General features: G+C 42.2%; 1 protein-coding gene across 5 annotated transcripts in view; it reads right to left on the reverse strand.

The window, feature by feature from the left end:
- The window catches only part of PTPN22 (protein tyrosine phosphatase non-receptor type 22), a 42,036-nt gene extending 29,964 nt beyond the window's left edge, over positions 1-12,072 (reverse strand). For 3 of the 5 annotated variants that reach the window (XR_015951121.1, XM_088674402.1, XM_088674404.1), the window contains exons 1-2: positions 11,609-11,939; positions 11,404-11,491 (exon numbers count right to left, since the gene is read on the reverse strand). Coding sequence is in view for 3 of the 5 variants with exons in the window: in XM_088674402.1 (XP_088530528.1) it covers positions 11,404-11,491; positions 11,609-11,613 (93 nt within the window). In the remaining 2 variants the exon portion in view is untranslated. Of the gene's footprint in view, positions 1-11,403; positions 11,492-11,608 lie in introns of all 5 variants that reach the window. The other 2 variants (XR_015951122.1, XM_088674403.1) reach the window with 1 other exon arrangement.
- Positions 12,073-17,183: the final 5,111 nt, after the last annotated feature.

Below are 17,183 nucleotides of genomic sequence, written 5' to 3' on the forward strand. Positions count from 1 at the left end.
CAACATTGTGAGATTCACAGAGCAGTTCATAATTCAGTTGAACATAAGTTAGTTTTATTTGCAGACAATATACTTTTGTTTATTTTGGAACCTCAGACTAGTATACCCATCTTGATCCAAATGACTGACGCTTTTGGTAAAACATCAGGTTATTCTGTTAATTTGTCCAAATCAGAATAGATGCCAATAGGTCAAAATTTATTTACACACTCATTCAAGAAATAGCAATTTCAGGTTTCCCCCCAAATCTATTTAATATCTAGGAATGTTAATACCAAGAGATATAACACAGTTAGTTACAGTTAATATGAATAAATTAATTAAAGAGGTTTCTTCAGATATCAATAGGTGGGAGTCATTGAACCTTACCCTTTGGGGAAGGGTGAATGCTCTCAAAATGAAAATTATTCCCAGATTCATTTATATCCTGAGAGGACTTCCAGTTTTTATATCAGGATCAAAGGTAAATTCATTATTTAGGAAATGCCTTTGGGGCTCAGCAACACCAAGAATATCCTTGCAGAGAATGCAGCTACAAATTAACGGAGGTGGTTTCAGGATCCAAAATTTGGAATTATATCACTATGCTTGCCTACTGTCAAGTACTAAATATTGGAATCTCCCTGTGGCCTTAATTTTCCGATGTGGGCAACCCTAGAATATATGTACATAGCACCTTTGGTTGGTTAGATAATACGGTGGTACCTCGGAAGTCGAACTGAATCTGTTCCAGAAGTCCGTTTGACTTCCAAAATGTTTGGAACCCAAGGTGCGGCTTCCGATTGGCTTCCTGCAGCCAATTGGAAGCCATGGAACCCACGGCGGATGTTCGGGTTCCAAAGAATGTTCGCAAACCAGAACACTCACTTCTGGGTTTGCAGCGTTCAAGAGCAAAAACGTTCGACTCGCAAGGCATTCAGGATCGAAAGTACGACTTTATTAGGATTGAAATATTTGAAATCTCTCTTTTTTTAAAATAAATTTTTATTGGTTTTGCATAATAATAAAACAAACAAAGAGCATAAACGTACAAAGCATATTTTCCACCCTCTCCCACCCCCCCTCCAAGAGCCCCCTCCTCCCACAAGAGAATCCCCTGAAGAGTGGGCAATCAAGGGTGGTCCATTTTATAGTTGGGTTTCCCTCCCCCCTCCCTCCCCTCCCCCAGAGCCTCCCCCTGCCACCAAGAAGCTCCAGAGGCAGGAAGAGGCAGGCGGGTGTCCCCCCCTATCTATCCAATTATACATAAAAAAGAAAAAAGAACAATAAAAATAAAAACAAAAACAAAACACACAACATCAAAATAAAAATAAAAATTATACCTTATATTTTTTCCTAACCATTATCCTTTGGGCTTCCCCAGACCCACCCCCCCTTTATTGATTTTTCATTTGCCAAATCAACTTTTACAGTTTTCATTTTTTGCAAACCATATAATCTCATTTAAACTTATACTTATCTATTTAGCTATTTACTTAAATCATCTATTATTTGCTTTTTATATTTATATATCTCCTTCCATTCCCTCCTTCCCCCCGCACCCCAGAACTCTCCCTGCCACTGAGAGCTTCCAGGATGCAAAGGACAAGCAGGGGATGGTCCTTTTCCAGCTGAGTCCCCCCTCCCCCCCGTTCCCTCCACTCCGGCAGCCCCCCCCCTGCCACCAAGGAGCCCCAGAACGAAGATGACCCGTAGGAGAGGGTAAAGCACCCAGCTATCCCTTCCAGATCGCTCTTTTACCTAGCTATACCAATAATCTCATCTCTAATCTAAAAAAAACTACTTTAATTTACTAATCTACTTTTCTCCCCTTGCCTAAATTTTCTGCAAGAACTTTCATAGTTTTATAAATTCTATATTCTATTTTCTCATTCCATTTTATATCTTTTCTTTCTAACTTGAGCTCTCCCCCCCTGTTCCCAGCACATCCCTTCCAGAAAATTCGAAAATCCGTAAGCCAGTTTCAACACCATTTTAGACAGCCTTTAAACATAAAACCGTTTTCCATTCACCCCACTCCCTTTCTGCAGCTTTTTACATGTCCAAATTTTGTATTCCCTCCCTGTTGCCCTTTTCTTATTTGAATAGTCCACTCAATGTAGTTTATCTTTTCCCAGAGTCTTTGTTTCTTATGGGAATTCTGAAGTCCAAGCATAATTTGTGCTCCCCCTTCTAAGGGGGCGCCATTTCTCTGACACACTTGCTCCAAAACTTTTTCTTCTTTCTACTGCAAACTTCCCCCTGATTCGAAAGTTGACATAGTTCTTGATTTCCCTCTATTTCTTCTTTAGACCCTTCTTTTGACATTTCTTGTCCTTTGTCCCCTTGGAGAAGTTGTTCCATCTCTCCTATTTGTAAATTGTCTTTGTGCATTCCGATTGTAAGTTCCCATAAGAGTTTCAGAGTTTTTTCTTTGAATTCAGTTGAATAGTCACTTGTTGACATTTTTGTGCTCCTCTCAAGGACACAGTGTTATTCCAAAGCACAGGGAGTGGTTACATTTCTTCCACCGTCGCCATTTTCCCAAACTGGTTACAATATATTTCAAGTTAAAGAAGAAGAATACTTATTTCCAAATTATAATTGTCCGGAGGGAGATTTCATAAGTAATTCTGTCAGTTCAATTTATCAACATTGTTTCCACTCTCCCTCTTTCACTAATCTTAGTAAGTCTGTTGGGGCTGCTGGTCCCAGCGGTAGGAAGAGACTTTCCTTTCTTAAAAAATCATCCACTCTCCCCTTAGCCCTTCCACGAGAGGGGATTTCGATACAGTTCTTGGAGATTAATAAACACAACAAATCCGAAAATTATCTTGGCATCGGGTATTTTCTTAACTGCTTCTTTCGCCCATCATTAGAAGGAGGTTGGCTTCCATTTTTTAACCTCACTTCCTTAAGCAAATTGCCTTAATTTTAATTCCAAACAATCTGAATTACTCACAGTCCGATCTTTTGCTGAATTTTCTTAGAAGAATTGGCCGCCTCCACTTCCCAGACACGCAGCTTCATGCTCTCAGAGCAGCAATGTCAGCCTGTCCACCGCGGTTCACCTCCTCGCTCTCGGGGGCTTAAACAAAGCCGATCCGGGGAGGAGAGAACCTGCTTTTGGCGCCGCCAGGCAAAATCTGTCCCCAAAAAGCTCGATTTGGGGCTTTTTAGGAGGTTTCGTTTCGCTGGAACGATTCCCTCCACCTCTGAAGCGCCGAGGTCCGCTCCGCTGAACGGACCCCCGTCTGATCAAGATGGCGCGGTCAACCGGAAGCCTGAAATATTTGAAATCTCAGGTGACTCTGGAAACAAATCACTTTGACGAATATGGAATATATTGGCTAATAAAAACAAATTTGATCCATTTTCCCATGTTTGTTAAGAGGCCTGAGAGTTGTTAGAAGATCCCTGTTCCCCTACACAGATCAGCAATTCCCAGAGTTACCTGAGAAGAGGGATTTATTATGGAGCAGGAAATGGAGCAGGAAAAATGTTACAACATTATAATCCCATAAACACATAAAAATACCTATTGAGCTTTAGGTTCTTGTAGTTCAAAGCTTGACTTTCTTTGTTGCATTGTTAGATGAGCATTTTGGGAATTCTGCGTTGTACATTGTTTTTAAAGTTTCTGGTTATTAATTATTTTAACTGTTTGTATTTTTTTTTATCTTGTTGTCACTTCAAGACTTTTTGTATAAAGCAACTAACCAACATAAAAATAATAATGCATCTTCACAGCATTGTTAACATCCATGGGGGAATTGTTTTCTCAATATTTATTCATTTCTCTTCCAGAACAGTAAACATTTTCCTAGTTATTCATGAAATTAATCATAGCTCTGTCATTGCCCAACCATATATTAGTAATAAAAGCGCTTAATAATTTCCAGATATCTCTATTCCATTTTTCTACAGATTGCCATGCTTCCATGTTCTTTCTTTCTTTCTTTCTTTCTTTCTTTCTTTCTTTCTTTCTTTCTTTCTTTCTTTCTTTCTTGCATCAGCATTCTAGCTCCTGCTATAAGATTGCTAACCAGTATCCTGTGTTTCTTCTTTTACATAATTTCACAAATTGTTTAGCAGTTCTACCTGTGGAATTAGCATATCTCCAATTATCTGTAATATGACTTTTAAAATGCCTTTCCAGAAACCTTTTGTAAGTAAGTATGAAGAAAACCATAATCTTTACAATTACATCTCCAACATTTACACGAGGAAGCAGAATACATTTTCTTTATCGCTGCAGCGGTATTACATGCCTGCCAGAAGACTTTAGAGGAATTTTCTTTAACAATCATTTCTCTTCAAATTGCAGCCCCTGCTACACAAACACATTTCCCCTGCACGGTAGGCAGTGCTTGAAAAGTTATGTTATCCCACTGTTTTTTATGAGATCATAAAACCATCTCACTTCTGAATACCGTACTGGCAACAGGACTGCTCTCTGTAATTCTCCTTCCGATTGTCCCATACAGCCACACTATACAAGGGCTACATAACCACCAATATAATTCTACAAAAGTCATTTATCCAAATGACAAATCGTTCAAAAGAGTTGAAATCCTAGCCACTCTATGGTCTCACTGCAACATAAAATTAAATCATTTAAGTGCAAATACCAGGACCAAACTGGTGAATAATCTTGCACCTTATGACTTTCCTTTCTTGTTCCATAGCCATAACTATCTCCATGTTCCCTGGCTTCACACACATCAGACCTCTTACTTCTGGCCAAGGGTTCCAACTGGAATAAAATATGGGGGAGCACAGGTAAGCCCTGCCCCACATAATTGATTACAAGACATGGTGTATGCACACAGTTTGAATGGCAATGCCCATCAATTTTGCAGGGCCCAGCCCCCTCAGTTATTTTATAGCGGGGGTGCAAGAACCTCAGCCCCAGAAATTGGCTCCTATGCTCTTGGCTTTCTCTTGATGACTCCCTATAGCTCAGCTCTGACGATCTCCCCTATGCAAAACATAGTATCTAGTCTGTTTGGTCTAATGAAGAACTAAGAAGGCGGCGTCCTATGTTCCCTAGTCTCAGCACTTGAGATCTTCTGCTCAAATTTCCATCCTACACTGAGGCCAGGGTGGTCTCCCCTTATAGCAGGGACCTTACAGCAGCAGCAGCATTGTGAAACGCCCTAGCTAGAGGGAACCATACTGCTTCCTCCTTGCAAACTTCCTGAAAATAGCCCCCTGCACCTGCAAATGATGGTGGTGGTGATGATGATGTTTCAGTTTATTTGAAAATAAACTGGTTTGTTTTTTACCCCCTGGCTTTTGTATGGCTTTTGTTGCTTCTTGCTGTTCTTTTTGTATTTATTGTTTGGTTTCTTTAAGTGGCATCAGTTTACAAGATGTTTTATTAGTTGTTGAACTGCTTTTAGAAATTCATATAAAAAGGGGCACATCAATTTTTAATAATAATAATAATAATAATAATAAGCAAATCAATGGAGCAGGAGGGGAAGAGAATCGCCAGTCATGCGGATAGAATCTACGTGCACAGCTTCTACACATTTCACAGCTTTCAATCGACAATTTAACAGTGGACAAGAGCACAATGCACAAGATCAATATAATGCACACTCCCAATGCACCTTAGCCCCTGTGCCCACCATCCACCTATTACAGGATTGTCCCATATTTCAATGTAAAATGCTATGTCCTGTAATGATGCAGTTCTGTCCTATATTTCAGGTCTTCATCTTCTTCTTCTCCTCCCCCCTCCCCCCTCTCTCTGTCTGTCTGTCTCTCCCCAAATGCATGTATTTGAGGGATCCTCTCCAAATGCATGTATTTGAAATGGTGTGAAAGGTCATGTATTTAAGTTTTGGGTAGCCAAACACAGACAGACTGACAAATTCGTGTGTGTGTGGCAAATTCCAGAGCGGCATGCTGTTAGACTGCAATAGATTGTAATGGATTGCTCTGAAGTCACTTCAGCACCAGATGAAACAAGAAAGAGCCCCCCTCAACTGCTCTCCCCACCCCACCCTGTCCTGTACGAAGGTGGCAACCCTCATTCATAACCTCAGGGAAGTTGTAAGAATATAAATACTATATAATAGTTTCTCCAGGAGCTGATGGCCTGCGTGTAACATTTGCCATAGGAAAGTAATTCACGATAATGCTACCAAAATGCAGAATGAAGAGCTGTGGGTGGGAGTGGGGGAACAGATGAGTCAGAAACTCATTGCAAAACAGTTCAGCAACCCCCACTACGAGAATCATTGAATCACAAAGCTGGAAGAGATGCAAAGGTCATCCAGCCCAACTCCTCGATTGAGACAGAGGCCTTTCGACCCAAACATTCCTAAGAGATTAGCCTAGATTCATTCCATGGGACCCTCATTGCAAGATTCATAGGTCTGACTCAGTATAAGGCAGCTCCGTGTGTTCCTATGGTGTACTGTTGCTTTAATATATGTAAACTGCCCTGGAATTTGATAGTGAAATGTGGGGGGGGGGGGGTGCGCGCGTGCATCCCCCCCTCCATTCTTAATGGTGTCCAAAACCCATCATTCCTGCATCATACAGTCAAAATGGACTGAGACAAAACTATTTTAAAAATGACCAAGTGAATGAAATCCTAACTGGCAGGATAGTAGCTCTGAAGTTGTTGAAGTCTGGATGATCCCATGTCATGTTTACCATACCGTAGAAATGAAATGGTGGAGGACCTGCCTGAGCTGACCTTACCCTTGGGCTCTTCCCTCTCTCAATAAACAGAATGAATTCTAATAGCTGCTCATTTTGGCACCTTGAGGGACTCAACATTCAACAGGTTCTAGGATAGAGAGGGTGGTGAGGCCATTCTGATGCTCTGCTAACCTCTACCTCTGTCAATCTGTCAATCACACTCAACAAGGGAAGAAAGGGAAACACCACTGGCTTGGTTCAACAGGCTGATTCTGTATCAAAGGTCTATCACAACAGATGATGGAGCAAATTTATGTTCTTTTGCTGCAGAAGATAGGGCTTGAACCCAATGGTTTAAAATTTCAATAAAAAGGGATTTCTGCTAAACATTTGGAAGAACCTCTTGATGGCATTGAGCTGTTTGACAGTGGAACAGACTGCCTCAGAAGATGGTGGCTTCTCCTTCATTAGATGCTTCAAAGCAGAGGCTGGATAGCCGTCTATCAGGATGGTGTAATGATGGATTTCCTGCCCTGGCAGGGGAACTGGTTTAGATGAACCCTGAGTTCCCTTTCAACTCTCTGATTCTGTTACTGCAAGGCCTAAGCAACGGAAGTGGCTTTTAATGCCAGGCCTCAAAAAGGGAACATTTGAAGCAAGAGTGTGCGTGCCTCTCAGCATTACCTTTGCCACTGAGTAACCTTCACACATATGACATTAGGGGGTATGTGTCCTACTTAAAGTAGGCTACTTTATAGAGGACAGTCTATAAAGGCGACCAAGTCTAGTTTAAAGAAAAAGAACCACACAAAGCAAGAGGAGGGGTCTTGAATTTGCCCATCAGCATTTAGTATCTGGACTACCAACCCAGCAGGCACACAGGTCATCTGATCACAGTCTTCCCCACTAAGGTGAAAAGCACTGTACAGTGGTACCTCGGGTTACAGACATTTCAGGTTACAGACGCTTCAGGTTACAAACTCCGCTAACCCAGAAATAGTACCCCTGATTAAGAACTTTGCTTCAGGATGAGAACAGAAATCGTGCGGCGGTGGCGCAGTGGCAGTGGGAGGCCCCATTAGCTAAAGTGGTACCTCAGGTTAAGAACAGTTTCAGGTTAAGAACGGACCTCCAGAACAAATTAAGTTCTTAACCCGAGGTACCACTGTATTTCTTTTTAATTTATAATAATAATTTCTGAATTTGTGTCTCTATATAGCACATGCAAATCTTTTTTCAAACTGATGTCACTCTTTACTGATGAATCCTAAGTAGTCACCCTAACCGACAGAGTTCCCAGGAGGAAGAGGTGCTATCTTTGCCGATTAATCACTGCCAACATTCATTGTCCAACGTATTGAGTGTTGTGCTGTGTGGAATAATTCAGGTTTTCTTGTGGCTGTGTGAATGGACTCATTCTTTCCTAGTAGAAAAGGAAATGAGGGAAGAGCTTGGAAAATGCCCACCTGCCTTTTCAGTTACAGTACATTTAAATTTCCTCCCACTATAAAACTGGGGCAGGTCTGAGGTGGGGTGGTGGATGCTGTCCTGTTGCTGGTGTAAGATTCAGCTGTAGTCCAGTCAGCTTCTGCATATGGAAAGAGGGCACCATCTTGTCCTTCGCATCAAGCATCACAATTTATTTGACTAGCCTTGCTCCCCTTTCATTCCAGTTGCCTGTACACCCTCAGCCCCACAGGACTTCATGCCTTGGCAGAGGGAAGGGGAAAAGTTGTATCACACAAGAAGCTCTTTGGGCATTTTCACAAGCAATGCTAAGAATGCTTTTCAGTCTGGAATGAGTCACTTGTGAATGTTATTGATATGCATGCTCCAGGATTTCATGAGGGGAAATCCTGTCTCATGAACCTATTAGAGTTATTTGAGAGAGTCAACAAGCATATAGATAGAGGTGGTCAAACTGATGCAGTGTACTATGTAGACTTTCAAAATAAGATTTTAACAAAGTAACTCGCCAAAGGTTCCTAAGTAAACTTTGCAGTTTACAGTGGTCCCTTGACTTACGAATTACTTGACATCCATAGGTTTCGACTTACAAACGGGACAAATGGCCGCAGGCTTATGAATTTTTCTACATCCGAACGGAAACCGTTAGCGGCTTTAAATGGTTTTTTTTTTACTTACAAATTTTTACATGCGGTTTTTTCGACTTACGAATTTTTCCGAATTTTTTTCCCCCCGAAGCTGCGTTTCGACTTCTGAACTTTTCGGCCTACAAATGTGCATTCGGAACAGATTAAGTTCGTAAGTCGAGGGACCACTGTACTTACAAAGAGAGGTCAGGAGTTAGGGGTGAGCCGTGTGGTGGCCAAGTTTGCTGATGATATGAAATTGTTCAGGGTCATTAAAACAAAAAGAGATTGTGAAGAGCTCCAAAAGGACCACTGTAAACAGAGGGCTCATCCAGACTTCCCTTTGCACTGCTTTTTCCAGGCACAGGCATTTCCCACAGAAAACCCCCACTGCCATTTGCTCCGATTCAGCGGGAAAATGTGCGTTTACCCGTGGAAAGACAGCAGGACAAAAAAAAATTATGTCCACTTTCTCTATGCAATGAATATAGAAAAGGTTTTCTCCGTGGACATTGAATGAAGCTGAATATTTGGAAGAATCAAGACATGAAAAATAAAGTTCTTATCTGTGCAGGACATAGGTAAACTCACTTCTTCAGGGGACAGTTATGGCCACCAACTTTGGTGGCTTTAAAAAAAGATTAGGGAAATTCATAGTGGACAAAGCTCTCAATGGCTACTAGCCACAATGGCTATGTTCTACCTCTGCTGTTGCTGGAAATTGCAGGTCGGCAGAGTCCTATTGTACTCATGTCCTGCTTGCAGACGTCCCACAGGGATCTGGTCTGCTGCTGTGAGAACAGGTTGGTGGACTAGATGGACCATTGGTGTGATCCAGCAGGTGTAGTGCGTGGATATACAGAATAAAACTGCTTTAAACTGGACTGACATTCTAGGCAATGCAGATTTTTCAACTGAATTAAAAGGAAGAAATACAACCTCCTCCCCAAAAAACCCAAACACACAAATTAAAGTAACTTGAAGAAAAATCACTATCCTTAAACACTTTTCTTCCCTGATACCCCATGTAGGCTTTTGTATTCATAAAATACTCAGTCGCGCCAGAGTGACCGTCTTTCGGTCTGGCACTCTGGCATGAGGACTCGCGCCAGAGCACTGGACCAAAAAACAGGACATACCGGGATCCAAACAGAAGCTGGGATTGGCTTCTGTGATTCGGACACTTGGGGAGTATGCAATGTATCCTGCAACCCACCAAACACTTCCAGGTGGCTGTACATCCATTGCAGGGCACAGCAGTGGGGGACAAGCTGTCCTTCAAATAAATAATGCCTGCCACCATTATTTCTTTCATTCATTCATTTAATAAAACACATACGGTATATTGCTTGTTTGTAACAAAACCTCTAAGAGTTTACCAAAGAAATATCAGTTTTAAAAACCCTCTTCTCATGGGAGGCCCTCTAATAAGCCTTGCTGGGTCAGGCTAAAGGCTTATCTCCCCAAATATCTCCCCAAATATCTATGGGAAGCCCCTGCTGCCATCACTCTATCCTGTGGCAGTGAATTTCATAGTTTAACGAAATCCAGAAGCCTCACTCCCTGACACTCCCCCCCTCCAGTTTTAGCCAAAAATCATGCTTCCGCCACTCTGGGTAGTCTTCTAAACATAGATTCTAAAGATAGGACTGAGTCTCGATGCTGGCAACATTGGGTACCTTGCCCACACCACAGGTGGTCCACTGTGCACCCCCAGAGTACCCTGCTCTGCTCCACCTCCTTACTGTTCCTGCAGTTCACCTGCCCTCTTCAAGAACACAAGCAAGGAGGAGTAATTTCCAGAGAGGTAGCTGCATTAATTTGTTGCAGCAAACCAACGAAGAGTTATGACACCTTAAAGGTTGTCCCTTCAGCAGATACATGATTCTAAATTGGCAAGCATATATGTGCATGATTTGGGGAAAGGGGAAAATACTGAGGTCCAAGGGATATAAAATGGAAAAAGAATACAGACTCTGACAATTATATTAAAAGCTAATGCATAATATAAGGACCATTAAGAAAGCAGTGTTTCAGAGTATCTGAAGAAGTGTGCATGCACACGAAAGCTCATACCAATGACAAACTTAGTTGGTCTCTAAGGTGCTACTGGAAGGAATTTTTTTTATTTATTTTTTGTTTCCATTAAGAAAGCAGTTTGTCATAGCACTGGGTGTCTTAGCATTGGATAGAGGAGGCAGATTTTGCTCCTGCCCTCTCCTCCTGGGCTCAAAGGGAATGTTGCCTATAGCATGGAGGTGGAAGCATTTTGCCCAAGGGCCCCCAAAACTTGGTGTCAACACTGGCTATGTGACCATCACAAAGGGAAAAGGGCCAGGATCCCCACTAGCCCCCATTGGCCACCTGTTTTTATCTCCCCATGTTAGTAGGAAATTAGCAGCAAATGATTTTGCAATCAAGCCAAAAGCGATAGTAATACAATCACAGAAGAAGAAATAGGAAGGACCCAGTTTTGAAACAGTAAAGCACGTAAGAGCCAAACAGTTAAATACCTTTGCACCTTCACTCCTTCAGTGCTGCTTCAACGGTGCAGCTAATTGTTTACAAGCTAGAAGACTCAACTATTGTTAAGCCGCACATTTTCCACAGTAGTTGAAGGTTTCCCCTTAGAATGAATTCAGACTGAGAAATATCGCTGCTGTTTACTTACCAAAAATTCTTTAGTCAACTCCTCTTTGTTGAGTTTTCTGCTTTGGGCTCTTTCCAGATTTTGCGTGATAATTTCTCTCTGATCCATTCTGTAAAACCAGGTGAAGTTGAACTGTTAGAGATAAAGATGGACATGACAAGGGCATGCTTCAGTGGAAACAACAACGAGCAGGGGAAGTTCCTGTCGAAGTCTGTGGTTTACTTACTTCATCACAAGACCTAAAGGAAATTAGTATGTGTGTAGCACCCACTGTGGGGAAATTAAAGAATTATTCCACGCTGGGCCCTAGTGCCTCCCTTTACAAGAATGAAATAATACATCATTCTTCAAAGAGAAAAGACATTCTACTTTGCTTGCATTGATTCTGTTGGACTTGCCTCTCAGATTAGATTCTTGAGAACCAGGTCATCCTTGGTCTGAAGCAATTTCCACTTGATGAACTGGAAAAATCTCCCTATAAAAATCAGCTCCAGAGAAGCTGCATCTGATCCCTGATAGAGGCCACCAATGGGATCAGCGTTCATTACCAAGGCTCTCTTCAACCACCACTTTGAAATATCTCTGTGTAGATAAGCAGCCTTCTCATTCATCTATCTCCCCCTGGAGAGGTGGCTTAGCTTCTAAAATGCATTAGTCACGCCTCAGCCCTAAACTTTGCCGGAAAACTCCAAAACATTCAGTCATCACCGCCCTTTCACACGGCCTGGGATGAACTTTGTGAAGCCGCGTCAGAATCAGACATTTATGTTAGAATGTTGAAGTTACACAGGGGTCAATGAATAAGAGACTAGCCAGTTCCTGGAATGCATGCTGTCTGAGTAATTGTGCTGTGAACATCCATACACTTTCCAGAATATCTTTATTCAATCACTGCTTTTGGAAAACTAACTAAAAACAGAATCCTGGTTATCCTTCCTACTTAACTCACAAAAATACTATGCAAGAAATGCAGAGCTTTTCCGCCAAAGGGGAACATGACCCCCAGCTGTTTATTGGCTTCCATATGTGGATGACTAATAATTGTGATTTCCCATGTGCTGTGGAGAAAATCAGATAGTCAAAATGGAATCTAAATAAGGAGAAGTTTATTCCCAACACCATTCACTGTTGATTTGAAATGATCCCAAGCATCAGCACTGAGTTCAAATTTTCATATTAAAATGGGAAACAACACCTCACCTGAATTTCCAATAACTGAAATAATAATACTGAAATGTATCCTGCAACCCACCAAACACTTCCAGGTGGCTGTACTGAAATTCCAATAACATTCTTGTCAGCAGTGAATTTAAGAAACCAAATATTTTGAATTCACCCGATGAAGGGCCAAATTTTTTGAATTCACCTGATGAAGGGCCAAAATACAAGGTGGCCCTTTGTTTTAACATAAATAATGCCCTTCCAGTTCACATGAGAAACAATATACATCAGTCACAACAGTAAGCAGATCCACACCATACATTTAAAGCACATCCAATGCACATACAAACCACATGACTTTCCCCCAAATATTCCTGGAAGCTAGGGAGGAGGTAGAAATTTGATTCAGGTTGCATTTAAAGGTGAATCTATTCAATTTGCACTTTTTGAAACAATATGAGAACCAAAACCCAGCCATTTTTTGAAAGTCACAGTTACCCAGATTTTTTAATGCAGTTCTCTGAAGGACCCTTAAACTACCTTTCAGGGCTGCACTGGGAAGATAAAATGAGCAGGTATTGCCATCCCGGGATTTTAGGTTAAAAATAAACTACTAATAAAAATTGGCAGTGCACTTTCGCTTGACACATGCCTCTGTTACTGGGAATATGGCTTCTAATCAAGTTAATAACTACAGTTTTCCTTTGCCAGATTTTGCATTTTATCCACTATAAGATAGATTGCTTTTAACTGCAGCTTACAAAGTGGATTTTCAGTGTGCACTTCTTATAGATATCTCATATAATCATAGAGTGGGAAGGGGCCCTGAGGACTATCTAGTTCAATCCCATGCAATGCAGGAACCTGCAACCTTGGTGTTATCAGCGCCAAGCTCTAACCAACTGAACAGTGAGCCCTCTCTGGAGCCAATAAAACCTTGCTATGTACAGGCCTTGCTTGCAGGAGCAGACCTCATGAAGCAAGAAAAAAAGTCTCCACAGAACTCAGATGCACAAGAAAAGGCCGAGGGGTTGACTGAGAGTCAAACCCGCCTTTACCGGTTGCTTTGAAACCAGGGCCAGCCCAAGACATTTTGTGGCCGGGGGCAAAGGACAAGACTATGCCCTCCTCTTACGCCACACACAGAATCTGGACTGCAGTTACTTCATCACTGGCCTCAGACAGTGTCCACCACAGGGGACTGCAGAGCTGGTCCTATTTGAAATAACTCGGTAGAAGGAAGGGGAGTGACTTTATGATGAGGCGTCAAGGTTACCTTGGGCAGCAGATTCTAAATGGAAGGCAGCTCTTTCAACTTTCATCTCTGCATATCACGAAACAAAGTTATAAATGAAGAGGGGAATGGTATAATTTTGATATGTTTCCCCCATTTACAGTGCAAAATGTCTAGGTCGGCCCTAATGTTTGACACTGAGGCATCTGCCTCAGGCAGCTGATACTGGGTGTTGTGAAAAGGGCAGCAAAATGTATTGGACCAGCCCTTCTAAGGATAGCTGTCTAGGAATAGTTAAAATCCAGGGTCAGAAAAGTCACTTATCCTGTTTCATTCTTTAGGGTTGCTAAAGAAACTATATACATGATACAACTGAGCCTAACTAGTAAGATGGGCCTCATATCAGGAAATGAATCCTGACAGGACAGGACCTGGTATTTTCCACAAGGGTAGGGTAGGCACATGTTTAAACAAGGCACTGCAACTGTGCCTTTAAAGTCAGATTGGCATGCAAACATTAGCAAGAGGTATTTCAGCACTTCGATGGGTTGGAGTGTACAGTAAGCATGAAAAAGGAGGAGGAGGAGGAGGAGGAGGAGGAGGAGGAGGAGGAGGAGGAGGAGGAGGAGGAGGAGGAGTTTGGATTTGATACTGTTGTAAAATTTAAGCTGGTTCCTATGAACCCAGAGAAATGGATCCTGACCCAGGGAGAGCCCAAGGATCCAGGCAAGCAGGCACGATGTTGCCGCTGGCCGTAGAATGACAGAGACCAAACTAAGGCTGTCAAAAGCAAAGTACAGTTTATTAAAGAATTAAAAAACTGTTGCAACAGGGTTCCTCGCTCACGCAGCAGCACGGAGTGAAGAACCCAGAACAAAGGAAGGTTTACAGTTTTATAGGTTTTTCTGTACATGTTACACAATTGTATGAAAGGCGATAAATGGATTTGGGAGGAGGGCTATCCGGTGAGGACAAACAAGTTGATAGTCCTTGATGAGGAAAAACAAAAGGTGACAGTTCCTGGTGATAGTCCAGTTGATGCTTATGTATATTCTTTTATTGTTTCAGGCAACTCAGTTGGAGATGCGGCAGACGTCAGCGATATCAAAAATCTAAATAAAGTTGTTTTTCTTCCTTGAGCTTGTGTATTAGTGTCATTTTGTCGAAGACTGGCTAGGTGGCAGTGTGGGATAAGGAATGACAAGGTGGAAAGCGTAGAGAGTAAAAAGTCCATAGGATATATAGGAATTCATATAAATTTGTCCATAAACATATACTGAGCAACGGAATATACAAAGTTAATAGAAATGAAGCTTGCAGGAACGTTTTGTCTAGTGGATACAATATCAATTGAAAGGTATCAAAAGTTACACTTCAGGGCTGTTCTTCTGGGAGGGAGACGGAGACGCTTCGTCAGCAGCCAGAACGGGATTTTGTGTAACGATCGTGATAGCTGTCATTCCAGACATCCTGACTTGACTTTTGTTATGTGTGCCCCTCTAGGGTGTTGATAGCAGGGTTTATGATAATCGTGGAATGTTTACTAGGGTGGAGAGCATCCTGGGGCAAGTCTGGGGCAAGAAGGGATTATTCTTTCCCTTGGTTCAGGCAGTCTCCCCTTTGACCTGATTCCCGATGTCAGGTAAAAATATGGCTTCTGAGTGGGCAATGAGTGTGTCCCCTCTCTGTTCATTTCTGGACCCCTTAAACCTGGATTGTGTACCCCGATTCCTATTTCAATACCCTGCTTTATCACTACCCTAAGGAGTCTCAAAGCGGCTAATAATCTCCTTTTCCCTTTGTCCCCCACAACCAACACTCTGTGAGGTGTGTGAGGCTAAGAGTGAGGCTCTGTGGTTGGTGTTTCTGTGAATCATACTTCTGTGAATGATCAGGTATAATTACCGTAACTTCATCTGGTCAGAGTCAGAGGGGCCTTAGATGAGCAGCACAAGAGAGTTCTTACTTCCTAAAGCAAGAAAAAGTTATCATCAATGCCTGGATTCTTCTTGTACGGGTTTGTTCATAGACAGTGCGCAAGATGAATCGCTGCTTCATTCTTTGGATTTCTTTGTACGCGGGTAAGAAAAATGTTTTGGAACTGATCTTATCCAGGAAGTTTTTAATTTACTCTGATTTCCAGATGGATAGTCAATGCAGTCAACCAAATTATGAAAGGATATTAGGGGCACTGCAATCCTGAGCAAAGGAATATTGAACCGGTGGAATAGAAAAAAATGCCAGGGCTGGCTCGCCCATGAGGCCAGGTGAGGCTGTCACCTCAAGAAGGAGATCCGGACCAGAGGAATGTGCCTGTCCTGCTGCTGCTTCCTCTGCCACTGTGCCTGGGCCACTGCGACTGCCCCCCCCCCAATGCTACGGTGCTCCTACCACTGTGCTTTCCCTGCCATGCCTGTGGTGTGGTGGCAGTAACACAGCAGAGAGGGTGCGTGGTGGTGCAGTGGCACAAGCAAGGGCACATTTGTGGTAGGGTGGGTGTGGATTGAGGGGGGCGGCATTTAGCTTTAAGCAACTTTCTGTTCCATTCTATCTTTTGATGATGTTTTTGAAGATACAATTTTTCAGCATATGAACCCCGAAATTTGGCATCTGCTCCAAACTTATGCCAAAGTGCTGCAACCGTTTTGCAGCATTTTATGGTGCAAACACCACATTCTGCAGAGCCCCCAAGCTGAGAAATTTATGCATCAAACTGGGGTTCATAGTTAACACTCCCCAAAAAATCCAACATTGCCCAATTTACTCCAAACCTCTGCCAAAGTTTTACAATGGCTTTGCTGTGTTTTGAAGCACAAACACCATGTTTTCCGGGGTCCGTCCCCCCCACCGGCAACAGAGTAATACTTTAAACCGGGATTTGGATTGAATTGGGCACTGTTATATTTTAAAGTCCATTCAATATCTGTCAAGGCCCATACTCGGAGCAGCTTCACAACATAAAAATGCAGAAGGAAAAATATATCTCTCACAGGTCAATATATTTTCCTTTTTTTCAATTTATAGAATGCAATTACAGTATGAAAATACAGAGCATTGCAAAATGGTTCTACTTCCAAAATCTGATTGTTCCACTCTACTGCTTACCCCAAGGGTGGGGAACCAATGGCCCTCCAGTTGTAGCTGGACTTTGATTCCAGACAGCCTGGCCTTTGGTCAAGAATGATGGTCGTTGTAGTCCAGCAGCAAGAACCACAGGTACCTGACCACCTAGGCTTTCCTAGGGGATATAATTGAGCAACCTTGAATGAGCAGGAAAAAATGGGACTCACACACCATAAATATTTTTTCAGTTTTTTCCTGTAAGGAGCAGTTAAGGAACATTTTAACACAAGAGGACTAATATATAGCTGCAGCAGAGAATGGAAGCTGATTCACGTTTAGTATG

The sequence above is a fragment of the Zootoca vivipara genome, chromosome 7, assembly GCF_965207765.1.
Source record: "Zootoca vivipara chromosome 7, rZooViv2.hap1.1, whole genome shotgun sequence".
Lineage (NCBI taxonomy): Eukaryota > Metazoa > Chordata > Lepidosauria > Squamata > Lacertidae > Zootoca > Zootoca vivipara.